This window comes from Wyeomyia smithii, chromosome 2 (assembly GCF_029784165.1).
Source record: "Wyeomyia smithii strain HCP4-BCI-WySm-NY-G18 chromosome 2, ASM2978416v1, whole genome shotgun sequence".
Taxonomy (NCBI): Eukaryota; Metazoa; Arthropoda; class Insecta; order Diptera; family Culicidae; genus Wyeomyia; species Wyeomyia smithii.
In genome coordinates, this window is record NC_073695.1 from 27921429 (window position 1) to 27942980 (window position 21552).

A 21552-nucleotide genomic window follows, 5' to 3' on the forward strand; every position below is an offset into this window, starting at 1 on the left:
GGGAAATGGTAATTACTCCAGTAATAATTGGTATATCTCAAAATCAAACTTATTTTTTGTTTTTGATAAACTGTACTTTCAAAAAAATACCACTTTGATGCGAAAAAAATGGTGTCATGCACTTAAACATAAATTTCATCTTCCCTCATTTTCTCGACCAAAAAGGTATATAACCTCTTAAGTCAAATGACTGAATGCAATACTGCACTTAACCATGCAACATATTCAAAAATAAAAAAATATAAGGAAAATAATTGGAATGGAACCGGATTGCAAAAAAAAATACAAAAAGCGACTTTTAAATCTTGAAAAAATCATTTTTTATAAATCACGTTTGGGCAACCTGTAATAATTTTTTTAGAAAGTCGAAATGTCCTACAAAACAATATAAATAATTCCGGAAATAACAGTTGGTCTTTTTAAGGGAACTGCCGTCTTGAAATTCAAAAGGCGTTTAAGGTCAGATTTCGTCCTCTTGATATCACCCCGGTTGATGAAAAAATCATACTACTTACTTCAGCAGCCTAGAGCCGTGGTGGCTCGTGCCGTATCAAGAATTTTCCTCGATTCTACTCGGTCCTGGACTACTCGTCGCCAATTCATAGACGTCTTGATACTCTCAGATCCGCTTCAACCTGGTCAAGCCATCTAGCACATTGGACCCCTCTATCCCTGGTGCCGGTGGGGTCCTTGAAGAGAACCGATTTTACCGCACTGTCGTCCGGCATCCTCGCGACATGCCCGGTCCATCGCAGCCTCCCGACCTTCGCCAGGTGTGCAATGGGAATCTCTCCAAGTAGTGTCTGCAGCTCGTGGTTCATACGCCTACGCCACTCTCCGTTTTCAGTTTGTACTTTACCAAATATTGTCCGCAACAGTTTCCGTTCAAATACGGCCAGTGCGCGTATGTCCTCTGTGAGCAGCGTCACGGTTTCGAGTCCATAGAGAACTACGGGTATAATTAGGGTTTTGTACATCGTCAGTTTCGTGCGGCGGCGTATGCTCCTGGATCGAAGCGTCCTGCAAAGGGCAAAGTAGGCTCGATTTCCAGCTTGAATACGTCGTTGGACCTCCTTACTTGTTTTATTGTCGGCGGTTACCAGAGATCCCAAATATTCGAACTCCTCTATCACTTCGAGTTCGTCACCGTCCATGACCACCGTCCGTGGGAGGCGAGTGTTAGTTTCTTTCGAGCCTCCTCCTTTCTTATACCTGGTTTTCGACGCATTTATTTCTAGTCCAACTCTTCTAGCCTCCACTTATAGTCTGACGTAGATTGCCTCCGCCGTCGCTGATTTTCTTGTAATAATGTCTAGGTCGTCTGCGAAGCCTATGAGTTGACTACCTTTGCTGAAAATCGTGCCTCTCGTTTCGATGCCCGCCCGTCGGATAACACCCTCAAGAGCAATGTTGAACAATGTGCAGGATAATCCATCTCCTTGTCTAAACCCTCTGCGCGCTTCGAAGGAATTCGGGAGTGTCCCCAACACGCACACGTAACACATCACTCGATCTAAGGTAGCTTTGATAAGTCGTGTAAGTTTATCCGGAAAACCGTAGACGTGCAATATTTGCCATAGCTGGTCTCGGTTGACTGTATCATACGCTGCCTTGAAGTCCACGAAAACATGATGTTTGGGCACATTGTACTCCCGGCATTTCTGAAGGATCTGCCGGAGAGTGAAAATTTACACGGAATTGCGCGTGCTTGTGTGAAGCCCACTTGATACTGCCCTACGAGTTCTTTCGCTAAAGGAGATAGACGGCGGAGAAGGATCTGGGAGAGAACTGTAGGCAGCGTTGATCAGCGTTATGCCGCGGTAGTTGCTGCATTGTAGCCGATCACCTCTCTTATAGATGAGGCATACAACTCCTTCCATCCATTCCTCCAGTAGTCTCTCTTCCTCCCAAATCCTAGAGATTACCCAGTGGAGGGCCGTTGCTAGTGCCTCTTTTCCGTGTTTATAGAGCTCTGCTGGGAGCCTGTCCTTGCCGGCGGCTCTGTTGTTCTTAAGTAACCTAATTTCCCGTTCGATCTCCAGGATATCGGGAACTGGGACACTACTGTCGTATATCTTGTGGCGTACGTCGTACGTCGTCTTGTGGCGATGCTTAGATAATTTTTCCAAGCTCTTCTCTTCCTCTCCATCGCTTGCTGGCATTCCCCATCAAACCAGTCAGTTTTGTCGGCTCGACGTTAGTACACCTAGTGCCGCGGATGCGGCCTCTCCAATAGCCGAGCGTGACTTCCCCCATACATCGTCGAGAGTCGAAGCACATAACCCTTTCGTGGAAGGTAGTGCCTCATCGAGTAAGCGCGCGTAGTTTTCGTCAGCCTGCGGGTTGGTCAACTGCCGGATGTTTGGCCGTGGAGGACGGTTCTGACGTGTATTAAATACCGTGGATGGTTTTGAGCGCAAATGTACTGCTACTAGGTGGTGGTCTGAGTCGATATCCGCACCCCGGAGCGAGCGTATGTTTGCAATGTTTGAGAAACATCGGCCATTAATGAGAACGTGGTCAATTTGATTTGTTGTTCGGTGTTCAGGTGATCTCCAGGTGGCTTCGCGGATATCTTTGCGTGGAAAGAAGGTGCTTTTTATCACTAGGCCTCGGGAAGCTACAAAGTTGATGCATCGTTGGCCGTTGTTGTTCGTGTCGGTGTGTAGGCTGTGAGGCCCTATCACCGGTCTATACATCGCTTTCTTACCAACCTGGGCGTTTATATTCCCAATGACGATCTTGATGTCCCGTAACGAGCAGCCGTCGTATGTTGCCTCCAACTGCGCGTAGAACGATTCCTTCTCGTCGTCAGGTCTACCTTCACACGGGCAGTTCACGTTGATGATGCTGTAGTTGAAGAAACGACCTTTTATCCTCAACAGACACATCCCCTCGTTGATCGCCTTCCAATTGATAACGCGATCCTGCATTCTGCCCATAACACAAAAACCCGTTCCCAGCTCGTTGGTTACTCCACCGCTCTGGTAGAACTGGGCATCGCCTTCACGGACTCCCCACACTTTCTCACATTTGCGACAGATCTCCTGCAGAGCCACGATGCCGAACTTGCGGGGTTCTAGCTGCTCGAGCAGCACCCTTTCTCCGCCCACGAAATTTAGCGACTTGCAGTTCCAGGTACCGAGTTTCCACTCGTGGTCCGTTTTTCGTTGCCTCCATGCCGAATGTTCCGAGTTATATATTCTTGAATGTTCGTAGTGTAATTGTTGAGGTATGTTACCTTACTAGGGCTACGCTACCGAGTCTCGTGATCGAGCAGCCATCTTGGGTATATCGTTCAAGACAGCACGTTTCTTTATTCAGCCGCCCGCTCCGAGTCAGACGCTGTTATGAGCCGCCCCTAACCTGGGAAACAGACGCTCAGAAAGGCTGAGCTTTCCTTTGAGAAGGTCAGCCCACCTACCCCTTCCCTGTCAGCATACGACTGTAGGAATTATAGAAAGAAACGACCAAGGTCCCAACACGGGTTGGTTATCATGATCTTCGATTGGTTACTCGTATCCCGGCTGGTACTACGGGCAGGATGCTCTGGACCACAATGGGGTCTATTTTATACCAGTACGGGTTGTACTGCAGGTACGCTCTGCCCAGCCGTTTACCAACCAAAAAATCTCGTTGAATGGTATTGTACCTCAGAAACGAAGAGAATAAATTCAATAAAATCAACTGAGCTACGGAATTTTATGTTTATCTATAAAATACAAGAAGAAGAAGAAAAAAAATACAATCGAACTATGAGGGGAATCATTCTGAGCAGATTATTTGTTTGTTTTACAGTTCTTGCAGAACTGGTTTGATTTAGTGACTTGAGTGATGAAAATATCACGATAAAAGTTTTTTCACCATCACATTCACGTTCTAATTCATTAAAAACATAAAACAGAATTTGAAATGCTCGCTACACTAGTGTAATTACTGTATTTTTATTCTACTGACAAATAATCCTGTGAAGCAAACATATGAACGCAACCTTACATAACCTAAGAGAGCATCCATGAAATTCGTCACGCATATAGGGGGAGGGGGGTTTAAAAGATCGAAACGATTTGTGAAGAAGGGGGGAGTGGGATATGGAGATAAAAGCTGTCATATGAAGAAGATATATCAAAAATGATTAAAAAACGTTCTGCCAAATTGAAAAATTATTTAATTGAGTTGATTACTCAAAACTCATTAGAATAAACCAAAAACAACAAAGAACAGAAAACGATTTTTACGAAACATCTGCAAAAAATCTGATTCCTCAAATCCTCCGGACGAGCGCAGATGGATGGATGAAAATGAGTTGATACTTGACGATGCCCAGATGTCTGCTATATCCCGCACTTTAAATATAAGCAATACCGCTATTGAGCCGTGGTATGCTCATTATTTCCCCGTGCTTGTGTGTTACCCTTCCTTTTACACGCTTACTGCTCTACTATACCAAGCCTCGCTCCTCATGCCGAACATCACCAATTATAATTCCCTGGAAAAGATTCGTCGTACGTCCTTCTGGTCAGTTCTATTCTATAAGAGGGATCTATTTTGTTAAGAGGAAGTCACACAAAGGTATTATAAAATTCAGCGTGAAGAAAGGGCAAATGGTGAGAAAGCCTGAGAACGAGCCCATGTTTAGTCCTTTTTGACATCGAACGGCCCGATTTTACTGCGACTCGAACCTACTATCATTCGCTTGACATTTTATCACGCATTTTATCTGATAAATTTTATGAATATTATTAAACTATGTATGCATCATTGCACAGTGGTCCAGGAATGCAATCTAGCGGGACAAAATTATAACTCCCGATCGTGTTGGTTTTATGAGATAGTGTTTTCGGCAATGTTCACGAGAATCATCAAGGAATATTTTTGTATGAAAATATTTGTACTAAACGTGTACTAAACTAGTACTAATTTTTTTTTCTTCATGTTCTCAATTTAGAAGGATGGTTTCTTTTACAAAGTTGTTTATTAGTCAATAAAATGAAATTCTCGAGATATTAATTTTTTTGCACAAAATGGACAAAAAACATTAATTTTTTTTTTTTATTTTTTAAAGTATACCAACGAACTGTATGAGTTTTTAATTATAAATCTTTTAAATTTTGAACTTTGCCAAGGAAATAGGATGGCTATGACCTGTAGTTTTTAAAATATTTAAAAAAAAAACGAAAACTTCGATGATTTTTTTTAAATGTCATATCTCTGTAAGCGCACAAAAGCGCAACCTGACACTCGCAGGGCTGAAAGAATATTCAACTAGGTGTGTCTAGACAAAATTTCAGCCCGGAACTCCTTGGAGCTTTTATTCTGTGAGTATTTTTGTAAAATTCTGCAAAATTAGGATAAAAACTTGAATTAAACCACCTAGCGGTGAGACCCAGCCTTTCTCATTCGAACTTATTATTTGTTAAAATAGATCTACACCAACACTTAAAAAATACCCTTTGATAATTTCTGCTGGATTTGTTATTCTCTTGTTTTTGTTCACACAACTATACCGAACATTTAAAATATAACATTCACACACATATGAACATACATCACATATACATGCAAATAATATTAAATCCTTTCAAATATATGATGCGATTTTTTTTTTTTTGATCGAGGTATAATTGATTTGTACTCATATACTGCGTATAAATATTCAGATTGTTCATGTCAACTTTGGTTAGTAGATTTCAAATAATTTATAATTAAATGTTGTTTCTTATACATCAATTTGAATTCTTCAACGCAGTTGATATTACTAATAGTTTCTGAGGGGCATCCAATGAATGAGCAAATACCAATCAATATGGGTTCTTGAAACCTGGATTATACCCAGTGGCCAGAATCCGACCTCAAACCCCATTTTCAATCCAGATGACCAATACGATTGGGGTAGCGGTATGATACCCGGAGGCCAGAAATCATCTTCAGACGCCATTTTAAATTACTAGACAGTAGCTTCCGGTTTCTGGAAACCAGTCTAAAAGTGACAAACATTACACAATGTGAGTTTTTCAAAACCCGGAATGATGCTCAGAGGCCACGAATCAACCCAATACTTCATTTTGAAATCCGAATTTGTGACTTCCGGTTTCTGGAAAACATCCTTCAATTGCCAAATATAATCCAATAAAGGTATATCCACTCTTTGGATTTTAAAATATTGATGTTGTATTTGAAGGAATATTTGGAGCATAGTATTTGAAATTTGACGTAATATTTGTACTAATTAAATAATTTTTCTATCATAATGACTCCAAGTTTCGAGCTTTGATCAAAGCAGCAGTTTTAAACAGCCTTTGGGTTTTGTTTTTTTGTAAGTTTGAGGAACAACCTGTTCGTTTGACACATGCTTTCTCAAAATAAGTCGTGAAATCTTCGAGAGAATAGACTTTCATTATTTTTACAATTTAACACATAATGTTTAAAATAAAAGTCCGATTACACTGGTCACCAAACTAAAACTAGGAGAAAGGCAAAAAATGACAAATTATAGCTTTTCCTGTGAATCTTTTTCTTTCTAGGGCAACTATTGTAAGCTTTAGAGCAGCATTTTTTTCGATTTTGTTATCCAGTAATATAATCAAATGTAATGAGTACCAATACAGAAACTGAACCTTCAATTTAAAACTAAGATTGTAGAAATCAGTCATGCCATCTTTGGCAAAACGAGTGAATTTAAAAAAGTTTTCTGAACACGTTTCTTTTCATAAACTTCAAACTACATGTTCAATCACCATGAAATTCGTTATTCAGGGGTTTTGAAGACAGTTCGTTCAATTGATACCTATTTTGTCCAAATCGGTTGTGTAGTTTCTGAGATAATGGAGTTTCATAACTTTTACATTTTGATACATAACAGACAAAGTTACAGTCCAATTATAATAAAATTCAATAGCGTCTTATCAGGCAACTAAACCTTTTTATTGCAATTTATTTTGTGAAAATCGGTCCATCCATCTTTGAAAAAAGTGGGTGAGTTCAAGCAGTCTTAGAAACCTGTTTCTTGTCATAGCCTGATTTCCCATTATTATACATAACGGACAAAGTTAAAGTCCAATAACAATAACATTCAATAGGGTCTCAAGGGGCAATAAGACCTTCCATATGACACTAGTTTTGTGAAAATCGGTCCAGCCATCTCTGAGAAAAGTGAGTGAGTTTAAACAGTCTTTGAAACACGGTTCTTTATATAACTTTTGAACCACACGTTCGATCCTCATAAAATTATTTTACAATTGGTTTAAAAAACAAGTTCGTTCTTTTGATACCAATTTTGTTCAAATCGGTTGCGTAGTTTCTGAGATATTGAAGTTTTGTGATTTTCACATTTTTATACATAACCTCGAAACTAAAAATCCGATTGCATTAAAATTCAATAGGGTCTTTTGGGGCAGCTAGACCTTTCATTTGCAATTAGTTTCATTGAAATCGGTCCAGCCATCTCTGAGAAAATTGAGTGAGTTTGGGAGACCGTTACATACATACATACACACATACACACACACACACACACACACACACACACACACACACACACACACACACACATACAGAAAATGCTCAGCTCGTCGAACTAAGTCGATTGATATTAGAGATTCAACCCTTTGGAGCATTTTTATACCTTTGGTTTTTTCAGTGATTGCTATACCTCTCTAGGAGAAAGGCAAAACGTGCTATTTTTTTTATTCAATATTATGCCAAATGTTACGGAGATGTTAAAGATAATTAAATATGAACTCTTTTGGTCTGAAAATATTTAGTTCAATATTTACAATGAACTATTTAAGTCTTATGAAATGCTTTTTTTTTCAAATAAGATACTTTTTAAGATGCTAATCAATAACGCATAATTGAGTTGTATTCCTTTTACCCGTTTTCACCGACAATTCACAGACTATCAATTTACGGTCCATCTTTCATACGGCAATGTATTCTACCTATTGGTATGATGTCGGAAGAAGTTCAAGAGGCACGGAATAACAGTATAGAATACAGTAGATGGAACATTAAGTTTAGAAATAAAGCTTGTGTTTAAAAACTAATGTTTTGATTTTGAAGTTTTTTTTGAATGAATGGAGAAATGAAGAGAAATAGGAACAAATCAGTTTTGAACAATGATACCTTTATGTTATCGATTAGTATCTCAATGCTGAATTGGAGTCGGCTAATGAACCATCTCTCTCAAATACAGAATGAAGTGTAAATATTGCTCGAGTATAAAGTAGCACAACTCATCGAATTTCTACCAAACTGTGCTCAATTAAAATGTGTACAAAAGGGTAATTTTTCGAGTATGGAAGAAAATACGACCGTATTCGTCAATGCCAAGTGAAGTTTTATCATGAATACGATTAAAACGTATTTGAGTTAAGTCTTAAAACCAAATATTACAGTCCTACGTCAACCAAGCGGTCTTACCTCGGATACTACGCTCGTACTTTTTTGTATCAATTTTGGAAATATAATTCTCTGTATCCAAACCGTTTCTCAGCTAAAATTAATTCGAAAATTTGTTGAAATGCATTGCGTAAATGACCAGTTTGATTTATTGGGTTTTTGGCCCGGAACTTTTTGAAAATATTTGATATTGGACATGAATGTTGAGTTTCAAATAAAAAAAAATCAATTTAAAAATATTACATAATAAGCTGCGAGAAGCGTAAATTTTTGTAATGCCTTATAGCGATCGGGAAAGCTAGGAAAAAAGGCATCATGCTCGACCGACCGCGAATTGGACACACTTTTGGACGCCCGCAAACAAGAGAAATCAGCCACTATGCAGACATTGCAAGGACGCCATAACAGTGAAGTATGTTTCCGCAAATTGTCCTGAACTAGAACGAATAAGACGAAAGGTGGGCCGGCCAGGTAATTTTAATGAATGCTTAGCGGACGATGAGAACGTGGCTACTACACAGTGAGAAAACTTTATGTCGAATCGCATATAAAGAATTGCCTCCATCGCTTATGATAGATAATTCCATAATATGCCACACACATTCAAATGATGCACATAATTTTCAAACAATATGGTGGTATTCGTCAAAAGCAACTGAAATTTAAGTGAGAAAGATTTTGCGTGACGTGTAATATTAAAATTTTTTTACTGTGTAGAGTAATAGAATCCTGATATGAAGCAAAATTAATAAATGATGTGTAAATCCTAAAGACTAACTGAACGAAGGGTCTGAATGTTGGAAGGTTAAAAAAAATTCAAATATTTTTGCTGCGTTTATTTTTTAATTTTTATTTTTTTTTAGGAACAAATAATTATCTGAAGACGTCACACTGATCAAACAAACTATCCTGGCTATAGAAATATTTAGAATCATCAATACTTATTTACATAAGCCCTTTCCACAAACTAGTCGTGATTCAAAAAACAATACCAGTAGCACAAAATGATGTTTTAAGCCGCTAAGAGCGGCTGTGCAAAGACTCAGCCAAATCATAAATCACAATTTAAAAAACATATTGAAATTGGAGCAATTTTTATGGAATTGTTGAAAACCCATTACTTGAAAAATACAATTCTAACCTCAATTATGCACCTGGATTTTGCAGCAAAAATAAGGAAAAATAAGGTTACACTGGGTTCTTGTTTTACGCGGCTGATTGCACCGCGTTCCAAAGATTAGATTAGATTAAACTTATTTGATACCACGTACAAATAATCTTTCAAATCGCTTAAAAATAATCCGCGTTATAGTAAAAAGTCGCGTTTGAAAAAACGCATTAATAGCCCGCGTGAAAAAGACCACAGTGCAATAACAATTTTTAATTTAAAATATATCGCGGTCTTCGTACCAAAACATTACTTATTTCGGTAAAATTGTAACCCTCCAAATGTTTTCAAAATAGTTTGTTTATCTAGGAAATCTTCAATTGTTTACTTTTTTTACATTTACCATTTATGCTGTGTACAATATTAGCGTGAGACAAAAAATGAATGTTTGCTCCCATGCACTTTTCGTGTTCCTTACACAGCTGGGTAAATTTTCAGGTCGATCGGTGGAACTATATTTCCATACGATTTTAGATGGGAAAATCCCCTTCTTCAAAACTTATTCTCCAGAGATGGCCAGTTTGTAGGGAATTTTCCTTTTTGTCTTCTGGAGACCGTGAAATGCTACGATGTTTGTAAAAAAAGTTATTCACCCCAAACTGATTGTATGTCTGAAGAGCGGCTCAACATTAAATTTTCCCAACAACACTGCTGCAGCAGGCTGCTGTTGCCAACTTGCTTACGAATGAGAAATGATTTGACGTGGAATTGAGCATGAAAGTGTGATTTTACCTCATAGTATCTTCGAAAAAGCTTGCAAGCTTAATGCTACGCGATATTATTTCTTATCACGTGGTTGAAGCATGCGACAGCAGTATTGCTAGAAAAATTCAATGTTGAGCCGTTCGTTAGATATTTATTCAGTTTGAGGAAAATAACTTTTTCTACAAACATCGTAGCGCCTTACGGTCCCAGGAGTTTCACCCAGGAAAATTTCCTACACATAAAATTTAGTTCTACCGATCGATCTGAAAATTTACACAGTTGTTATAGGACCCGCAAGAAACACGAAAAGTTCATGGGATCGAAAAAAAAATAAAACTATCTCCTTTTTCCATATAACCGTGTTCCAGTCTACATACATGAAAACACTAGTAATTTTGCGGAGACTTGTACAATACAATACAATTATTGAATATCAAAAACTCATGAGACGTGAATATTTAACCATGCTGATTTGTTTTTTTTTCTACAAGAGAAAAAATGAGGCAATGTTGAAAATAAAAGTTTTGTCTTACCGGAAAAACATACACTGTAATTTTATTTTGCGGAAATATCGAAACAAAACATTTGAAACGAATACCACGGACATCTTCTTAAATCTTGTTTTTAATCATAGCTTCAAAATGTTAGCTAAATTTTGATAGAGAGAGATGATTATAGAGAAATAATAGAATATAAAAGTTTAATTTTTCTAAGAAAACAAATTGGAGCATTGATTGATTGTCTTTGGCAAAGTTGTAGATAGTTTTTTTTTTTTCAGAAAAAAATATACACTTGGAAGAATTAAAAAACTAGAACAGGTGAAGCTCTTAGAATTAAGTGCTTTATAATTTTTTTTATTCTCAGTGTACCGATCAACCGATACCGATGGCTCATTTTTTTTTTCTAATACGCATTCGGCTCAGCAAATTTAATTTGGAGTATTGATTTTAATCATTAGTTAATTTTATTGGAATCTTTCTGGTCATATATTACACATATTATCTTTTTGCTAAAACCTTAAGACTTTTCGTATTCAATGCATTGATTGTTAGTAAATTTAGGACTATTGTTTAAAAAAATTCTGTAATTACTGCTTTTTTCATATTTCTCGACTGCTGATAGCTGTCTTTTTATTTATTATGCCCCCAAATATGTCAAAGTTCTACCTCAGCAATTTTTTAAGCATTGTTCAAATTAACTCAACACCCTAAAGAAACATTCAAATTTTCCAGACACAGAATAGGGTAACGGGGAAGTGTTCGCACAGTTAATTAAAAACAAACACAATTTTTCAACATAAATACCTACTCTATTATACCATTGTTAAAAGCTTAGTGTCTATTTTAATATACACCGTTCAACAATGCAATATATTGAAAAATATCCTAGAAATATCAAAATTAATACGAAGTACTAAAAACATATTTTGGTCCACCAAATTTTTACTTTGGCCCACCTGTATATCCACAGACGTGTATGGAAATAGTTCCGACTAATTATATTTAAGATCATCATCGGTATTTTTAGAGCAAAAATAGTGGGTTTGAGGAGAACATCCTTCTGCTGTGATTTTTTGTAAATTTTAGGCATCTAAAAATGAAATGATTTGGCTTATAGCGGTTTAACAGACATTCTCATCCAATTTCTTATCGTTCAATGTGATAAATTAGAAGTAATTACTTGTAAATTGTCACAAGCTGCTTCTTTGTTCACGTGAAACGGCCGAACGGTAAACAAAAAGATGTCAAAACTTGGCATGGCCAAAATATGTTCGCTGCAGAAAGAGGCAAAAATATTTCGGCCATGCGTATAACCACTTTTTCAACTTTTTCTAACATGTTAGAGTATACAAACTGTTTCTATGACATTTTATTGATGTTACTAAAACAACGAATTGTTTCAAAAGCATACATATTTGTTGCAATAGCTTCCGGACGTTGACTTGTATATTACCACTTCCTCTTGTCTTTGGGTTGACTCAGCCATGACTTCGAATATGTATGAACTAATTCCAAAATAACACTACCTAGAGCCAGTTTTTCGCCAAAAATTATAGTGTAGTATGATTCTTAGGTGTGTTATTCAATGTTGCATGCATAATTTTCTAATATTAATTGAGTTTATCAGATAAAATGCGTAAAATGTTACCGGGTGGGCCAAAATATGCATGTGGGCCAAAATACCCCCGTTACCCTACCCTAGATCTGAATCGATTATGCTGAGTATCGTAAAAATTTGCACTCCGGATAATCGTATTTTTCGGATAATCAAATCACAAAAAATGATTAAAATTTACAATCAACGACCCTAAAACAGTTGTTTTTTTTTTTTTTTTTTGATATTTTACTTGTATGATGTAGAAGCGTAGCCAGAAATTATTTTCATGGGAAAAAGAGGAAATTAATTCATATCATTTTTTTCGAACACGTCCCGAAAATACCGCAAGAGACAGAAATGGTAAGAAACATCCCGAAAATGATAAAAAATGTGAATTTCTAAATAATAATCAGAAAAAACAGAAACAAACAGAAAAAAATTATTCAGGATAATAGAGTCAAAAATTCCGGATTATCAAGTCGCTGAATAATCGAGTCCGACCCGTATTTAGTTTTTTTTTTCACATCATTTTAACAAGAACTTTTGATTATCAGTATTTTGAAAATTCCGACATATCACACTCTAATTTAACTAATCTTTAAACATCCCCCTTTTCCGATGAACATTTTTTCGGTTAATAGAACAAAACAATATAAAAGTTTTCTTAAAATGTTTTAGAAAAATACTAGCAATTTCCTGAACAAGAAATTATTTCAATGTGGGCAATATGGTTCATGAGTTGTTATTTTTTGAGACAAATCAGTTATAATTATGGTAAATAGATTTTGAAAACGCTATGCTTCCTGAAAATAATAATATCTTCTTACAAAACTAATTCGATAACTGAACATGGTATCGCATTTGAAAATAATAACAACAACCCATTTAATATTTTCACCTTGATCACAGTTTAAAAGTCATGATTGCATATAAAATAAGACCTTCTCAATGACTTCACGCACTTCCAACGTCTCTCCTATATTTTCGTTTTCGTTTCTTAATCAAAAATAAATTTAAATTAATTCCACTGACATCAAAAAGGAAAAACTCAACACGCAATAATGGAAACCAGAACATATCAAGGATTTTCCTGGTGAACGGTAACTGTCTGGGCTTTGTTAGTTCCTGTATTGTCTTAGACAATACATCCTAAATGAGTGATTAATCGTTCTTCTCAGCTGCTGCCACACGCTGCGGCGTTCAATCAAAAATCGCAACCGAAATCGCGGCGTTTCAAAACTTAGCCAATATTAAAGCAAACTATTAAAAGCCACATCGAAACCCCTCAACTGAAAAATAGAGCATTCAGTTCGTTGCGTTTACCTGTTAGCTACCCCTAGCGTCCGAGTAACGAATACACTTCACACATCACAAACCCCACCACAAGCTGCCCAAGTCCATATCGAAATCTCTGTGCGAATGAATTAACTAGTGGCTGGCAAAATTTGGCGGTCATGCGATCTTCATGCTCGAGCGCAAGTATTACGCTACCCTGCACCGAACTCCGACCGACACTCACCTGCAATCAGTTCTTCCACGATCAACCAGTATCGATCGACCAAACCGGACCAGTTCCGGCCCGCGTGATACTCGTCGATAGCCATCTGAAACACGAATCGCGATCCCGAGCCGAAATCACTGAAATTGCCTGCGACACTCATCCTGAACGTATTTTTTTTCGGTAGGGCCTCCGCCGGTTGTTGCTAAAATATACTACTTCTTTTCTCGATGTTTGCTTTGTGACCGTTTGTTTTCCTACGTTCGGTAAAATATGACCGATGTAAGCGCAAGCTTAGCCTAGATTTTATAAGTCAACTTGCTGTCGCAAACTTGCCGCACCCTGCAAGCCTCCTACCACAGCAGCAAATTTCGTCGAAATTTGGCCCAGCCTCAGCCCAGTTTGATTGATTGATTCGGCGTGTGAGTGTTGTAACGATTTTCCGCCTATCCACATTCACACTGCTGGTTCAAACTACAACGGCTTATCAGCCCTTCGGTCGAATGCCTCGCAGTGCTAGAAGTACGACGACTCAGCACTCTAGCGGCGAATGCATTCTTAACTCGTCCCAATTCCTCCCCAGTCCAAATGTTCGCTCTGCTGGAATTTGCCAAAATCGCGCAAAAAGCGGTTGTTGCAATTGCACAAGAACAGCACGCGCATTTAAGTCACTCAGGTTGGAATCACTCCGAAAGATAGAGCTGTCACACGCTTGCAGCAATAAGGGCTCCCGCGCACACTCGTGACACAGCAGAGTTGAACGAAAAACGCGTCACACCGAACCGAACGAAAGTGAAACGACAACTGACAGACACCTGCGGCAGCCCACCAAACAATAGCCTTTCTTGATCGATCGATCTTAGCACGATGACGATGACGGCGGCGGCACCAACGACGACGACAGCAGCAGCAGCAGCACCGTCAAGTTCAACTGATGACGATACTGATGCTGACGATGATGATCAACACAATCCGCCGACAGCATGCGGAAAAAAGTGCGACTGATGGAATAAAGAGACGGCAGCTCGCCTAGAGATCCTTGAAGGTGGTATACACCAAGCTAACAGCACAGATGAACTTAGTACCCCCGTCGTCACTCACTCAAAGGAGCTTCGCTTCATTCATCTCGTGACAGCTTTATTGATCATCGCGCGTGGCGGTGGTGGTGATGACAGCCTGTGCTACGATGACCAGCGTAAAAAGGCTTGTGGTGACACACGACGCGCCGCAAGTTCGCGCCGTTCTCTGTCAGAGTTTAGGGTGAGATCGCGACCCGCGGTAAACGATGTAACGTTCCGCGCCGCCAGTGGCGGCTTTTGGTTTCCACTGGAATGCACTGAAGCGTTCTAGGTGCACTGTATCCGGCACTGTAATCGTATTGACTCGCGCCTCGTAAGTACTTGCTAACGCGAGCAAAATTAGCAATAATATTTCGCTATGAACCAATTGTGGAGCAGTCATTGGCTTCGAACGGTTGACACGATAGTGTCGTCTCAGCAGCGCTAGAATGGCTTTGAAGGCTTTCACTGAAGAGCGTTTGTTGCTTGTGCGATTCGGAGGAAATATTTGAGCTAGCGATCAAAAAGTTGGCCCCGTCTCGAATGCAGTTCTGATTTCAAAAAGCGCAAATGTTTTGGTTTACTTACAACATTTTATTATTATATGAATGTTATTAGCGGGCGGTTTAGAAGCAAGATAGAAAACAATTTTTTATTTTTGCAATTTATTCAGCAAACTCTCTAATCTGATTTGATAGATTTGTAATACTGATCGAAAGAAAATATTATCATCACACAAATTATCAGACAAGAAGTATTCAGACCTTTTTCATGTTTACCTTTTATCTCTTTTTTAACACTATATCATATCACTAGACTTTAATCTCCTTTTAAATGAAATTATACTTCGTTTCGTATGATATACAAACAAAAATTCGGCTCGCAGTTTATTTGTCCTAATTAAAAAAAAAACAAAACTTTCAAAACATCTTTGTTTTTAATACACGACATTAGTTCTTTATAAATTTATTAATTGAACTTTTTATCATTTAAAGGGGAAAGCTGCAGTGGACTTGTTTAATGTAAATGCAAAGATCGATATTTTTTTCATTAAACCAATTGGTTTTAAACGGAATCCAAGTGAGTTTCAGAGTATATCCCTTGAAAATATACCAATTTCAGCAGCATGTTCTCAGAACCATGAAAACTGGATCCACACCATAAGTGAAATGATAAATACGATCGAAATAGCAAGAACGATTACGACTAGATGCCAAATTCAAGTATTACCTCAATATAACTCAAAAACTAATTATGGACACATCCAAACATGACAGAAAAAATATTTTGTAAATACTAAAACAAATTATAGAGGTTAATCTAACTCAATACTACAATGGAATTTTGCTTATCACGGTCAAAAAAACATCCTCCCGTGAACCCAACAAAACGGTGGACTTGGTGAAATGATAAATTTTAATATTTTTCGTTAGATTTCATTGCTATACAACAAAAAATACTAAACTCCATTATTTTCTCGAATCCGAAGTTTCGCTAGATTTACCGGAAATATCTTATATCTCATTTCCCGGGAATTCCCGGGAACCGGGAATGGAGAAATAATTTCATAGCAGAAATTAAATTTCAAATAAATATTATTAAAAAAAGGTATTCAAAAATCGTTCACAACTTCATTATCAATTATCAATTAAAAAATAAAACTTATTCAAATTCGCATCGATTTCTGTTGCAAATATTTGCAGAAGAGTGGCTTTCAGGGTTTTCAAGTCGTCAAACAATCGCTTCAGATCCGCTAAAAATTTCCTTAAACCCTGAATAATGTGTTTTCCTTCTGTAAAACTCTACTTAGGTCCGCTGAATCACTGCTAGAGTTCGATTTCTATAATACTTCTAAATCACCGATTCCAGCTCTTGCTACATTTCAATAGAATCTGGAGTGTCCATTGTCCAATACTTTCAGTTTGTTGGAGAGTTAACTGATTGTTAGGTAGGCCTTAAACCAGGCAAATATTTGCTATTTGATACTGATTTTTTTTAACCAAAATATTTCTTCGGGGTAGTGTATGCTATACTATTACACTATAATGAATATTTGCTTAAAACTTTGTTTGCTTAAACGGTAGCATAGCCTTTTCGATCATTTTTTATCAATTATATTTGCTATCCCATCACACGATGCGAATTATTTAAATAGTAGGAGGGTGGTATCCAAGACACGACCGCATAGTTGACGTAGGACTACAATAATTTTATATTTTTTTTTAAAGCTATGTTTGATTTGAGCTCGTTTTACTTTTGTAGTTTGCTTGATTTATTTTAACCAATTTAAACTCAACATCTTCCAAAAGGAAGGTATTTTGGTTCGGGTGGTAATATCAAGTATCTAGGTCGTCAGCCCGAATTCATCAAGCGACACCTTAAACGACTTGGAACTAAAACTAGTTCATTGGTGGCCATTTCTACTGTTAAGGTCGTCTTGGACCACTTAAAAAGTCATAAAAGTCATGAAAAAAGAACCGTTCAATTTTGGCATGGTTCGATTTTGGCAACAGAAAATATTCTGTCGTGTTGCCAAAATCGAACGGGGTCTGTATTTTGATTATTTCTTTGTACCACTCTACCTTAGAAGAAAAAATATTCTCTTCAACATTCACAATGGTCCAGGAACCAAATTTAGGGGAAAATTTGGGTCTAGAGCTTTAAAGCAATGTTTTAGAGAAAATCTTTTTTTTTACAAAGTTACTTAAAATTATTGGAGCTATAAAATTGTAGAACAAGGTTTTCTATCTACAAAAATAAAAAAGTTAGATACTTGATAGCATTGAAAATTTTGGTCACCACAATTTTTGATACTTTTTCAATAAGCACTTTATCATATGTAACAACTTTGTTGAAGAAAGTTTTACTCTAAAATATTGCTATAGAGCTCTAGACCCAAATTTCCCCCTTAATTTGGCTTCCAGACTATTGATGAATACCTTTCATTCTAATACAGCGAATTTTCTTTAATACGCGAAAAGGCAACTTTCTATAAAATATTTAATTGAGTACGATTTAGTAGAAATTAAACTTCTTCCTTCTATATCTATTTGTCTTGTTAAAGTTGGCTCACTCACCGATCACAAAGCGGCAAAGATGTCCCATCAATTTTTTTCCTGCAGTTACAAGCTCGTGGAAAAAATATTGATAATGAATGACAGTTTTAGTAGAAAATGTATATTCACAGAAAATTTGAAATTGACATAGAATTTTATGAACATGTTAACATTCAATTCAGGTCAATTTAAACATTTTATCAGTATACAGAATCAATCAGAAAAAATTTGATTAGTTTCAAGATACCAAAGAACAACGAAGATATCATATTTGAAGGTTATATGTCTGTTATTTTCGAAAATAAACTGGGCAAGAGTGATGCACAACATTAGCCACGGCAATTAATATTTGCATAGCGTTGTTCAATTACAAGTAAGGTTATGGAAAGTAAATCTTGTAAATGCAAATTCAAAAAAAAAATTTAATTGAAAAACACAAATACTAATGTCGGAACTCTAATATCAAGATGAAATGAATTTGGTTTTCCTCTATACCGCCACCGCAGGATGCAACTAATATTGTCATATTGGACTAAATTCATTTAGCTAATAAAATATAATCATCAGTACAGCTCGTTTAACTAACTATTCAAAGATATGTACGGAGCATTTTTGTTTTCTATTGTCTTTCAAATACCATATTCAGTTATTTAAATAAATCTGAAAAAAAGCAGAATGTAGAGTTCAAAAATAAACAACGCATTTTGTGGTCCCCGGCGGCGCAGCGTATTCTGCGGTACCCGAAAAATCAAATTGAATTCTGATATTTGCTGCTATACGAAACAAGAAGAAGAAGAAGACAATTCAAACGGCAATTCGATTGTGTTCCACGCCCCACCGTGCGTCAACAGCGGCAATGTAGTTTTCACTTGGCTTGGCTGCACACGAATGAATATCAAGTTTTTCTGTACTGATAGACGACGAATGACCAGCGCTCTATTCATACTATGCTCGGTGCAGTACTGTTGCCTGTGCCAGCATGTTTTCCTTCAAGACATCAGTTTTATTAACATTAACATATTCATTAACAGCAGAACGTAATACTGTCTGACAGTGGAGGGGGTTACGAACTTTCCGAGAAAGCTTCACCTTCAAGACATCAAAATAGTCTAGGCTCATGGAAACTAACATTAGTTGACCTATTGGGACGGGGAGATTCTGTCAAATTTTTTTTTGCCACTGCTATACAGGATATCACAGCATGCAGTTGGTGTCTATTCATGAAGTCTGTGCTAGGCGTGCTCGCATATGATTGGTACATTGTTGGTGAAAATTTGACCTTGAAACTTTTATTCAATTTTCACTGTTTAACAATGAAGTGATAATGAAAATTGAAGAATCACAAAATTGTCCATCATTTCATCAATCCAACGACATATTGATTATTGTGATCCATCATGTGGTTACATCAGTATAACCGTTTGAAATCTTTCATTCCGGCGTTACATCTTGGTTTTAGTTTTCGCGGAATGTATCTCGATATAGTGCGGTTAGACGTAGTCCTACGTCAAAAAAAACTGCCGCAAATCTAGTTTTTGTTGACAGAAAAATACCTCAAACCCTTTTGGAATTGGTATCACCATTGATTAGAGAGCAGGATTCCGTATAAGAATTTTGATTGTTTAACTAGAATGTTATTTGGCCACTTGGCGGTTTTTTTTTAAAAGACCGAAAGGCAATTATAGAATACTAAATAATCACTTCAATACGACCCTAAATAAGTCAGTTCTAGAGCATTGGAATGCCTACGTAAACAACCTGCGAAGATGATTTTTGATGTGAAATTGCGGCCACGACCCAAGTTACACTGACTGAATTTTATTAAATTATTTATTTCTGGTCGCATTGATTCACGGATTTTAAATTTTTCTATCAACCTACAGGTTTTGAAAATTTGTATCAATGAAGGAAAAATCGAGCAACCATTCGCTCAGTAGTGAACTTACTGGCAAAGAACGACATTGGACGTTTTTCGTTTACTGAAATTGACAATTTTTCGTTCACTGTACAAAACAACAAATATTTTTGTCGAATAATTGAAGCAAATAATTTATTAGTACACGCCAGCAAATATTGTCCGTCATTTCAAGCAAATATTTGCTTCGTAAAGTGCCCATTTTAAAGCTGCTGAGCAATTCTCGCTGAAACCGTCCCACTGGTGACATGAGGTCTTTCGGAAAGGATATTTTTATGTCTAAATGAAAAAGTAGCGAAAAAATGAGAAAACCACTTTGGTTAGTTCATATTGAGTGACCCCTTCGGGCACAAATCGGTTAAACGGTTTTTACAAAAATTGATTTTTGACCTTTTTATTGATTTATTTCTCTTAAATTTGTCATTTAACCCCCTGCAACCCACACATTGTTTTCAAGAGGAATGATAGAGCTTTCATTTGAAGTAGAAAAAAATTGGCCGCCATCTTGGATCTCGCCGCCATCTTGGATTTCAGCAGAAAAACGTGTTTTTGAGCAAGTTTGCAACCACCGATTTTGAATTTGACATCACCATTGAAAAGCTGAGAAAAAATGCTTCAAGATACATTCAAAATATTAGGTGAGCATTGAGGTTATCTTGTCTTTTCAAAATCGAGCTTCAAACAGTTCAACGCATGACTCGCGGCCAATATCAAATCAACGCAATATACTGAGGCTGTGGTGTGCGTATGATGCGGACAGTCAGTATTACTAGTTCACAGGTAGTAAGTGCACCCACGCACCGTGATTTTTGAACAGCCTTTAATCAATTGGCTGAATTTCGCTACCCTTTTTTCGTACCCTTTTCGTCGATAAGAATTTGCTAGGGATAAAAAAAGTGATGATTCTACTCTTGCTTTATTTACGCTAGCATACACAAATCTTCTCCAGATTACTCGGGATATACTTTTTTTTTTAAGGGGGGGATTTGTTAGTTGCTTAAGTATTTATGATAAATATTAGTAAATAATGAGTATGTGTGTCCAATCACAAATGGTGACTTCTCAACACTGTTAGAAATTTGTAATTTTAATTGTTAGGATTTGTTTGCTTTCGCAATTGCGACTTATCATTCGAAGGGATTTAAACCTACTTGTCAGAAAAGGGGAAGTAAACTTACAACTAACTTAATTGCTAACTTATGGGCTATAAAGAGAGCTTATCGAGCAATTGAGGATTGCAACGATTTTTGTTAATAATTGTTAATAATTTTATTTGACATAGCTTCTAATGGTTCAACACCAGTAAGTCTATGTAATTCGAGTGTACCAAACCAATGAGGACGCTTCAAAATCATTTTCAGAATTTTATTCTGAATCCTATGAAGCGTTTTCTTCCTTGTTGAACAGCAACTTGACCAGATCGGTACAGCATAAAGCATTGCTGGTCTAAAAATTTGTTTGTAAATCAAAAGTTTGTTCTTTAAACAAAGTTTAGAATTCCTGTTAATGAGAGGATATAAACATCTCGTATATTTGATGCACTTGGCTTGTATACTCTCAATGTGCTCTTTGAAAATAAGTTTTTTATCATAAATTAGCCCCAAGTACTTAACCTTGTCAGACCATCTTAAATTAACCCCATTCATCTTGACAAC

The 21552-nt window shown here is 37.0% G+C and overlaps 1 protein-coding gene across 1 annotated transcript in view; it reads right to left on the bottom strand.

The window, feature by feature from the left end:
• Positions 1-14655, bottom strand: part of LOC129722365 (elongation of very long chain fatty acids protein 7-like) — an 84907-nt gene extending 70252 nt beyond the window's left edge. The window contains exon 1 of the mRNA XM_055675755.1: positions 13890-14655. Within this exon, the coding sequence (XP_055531730.1) occupies positions 13890-14031 (142 nt within the window). The 5' untranslated portion in view covers positions 14032-14655. The remainder of the gene's footprint in view (positions 1-13889) is intronic.
• Between the last annotated feature and the right edge of the window lie 6897 nt (positions 14656-21552).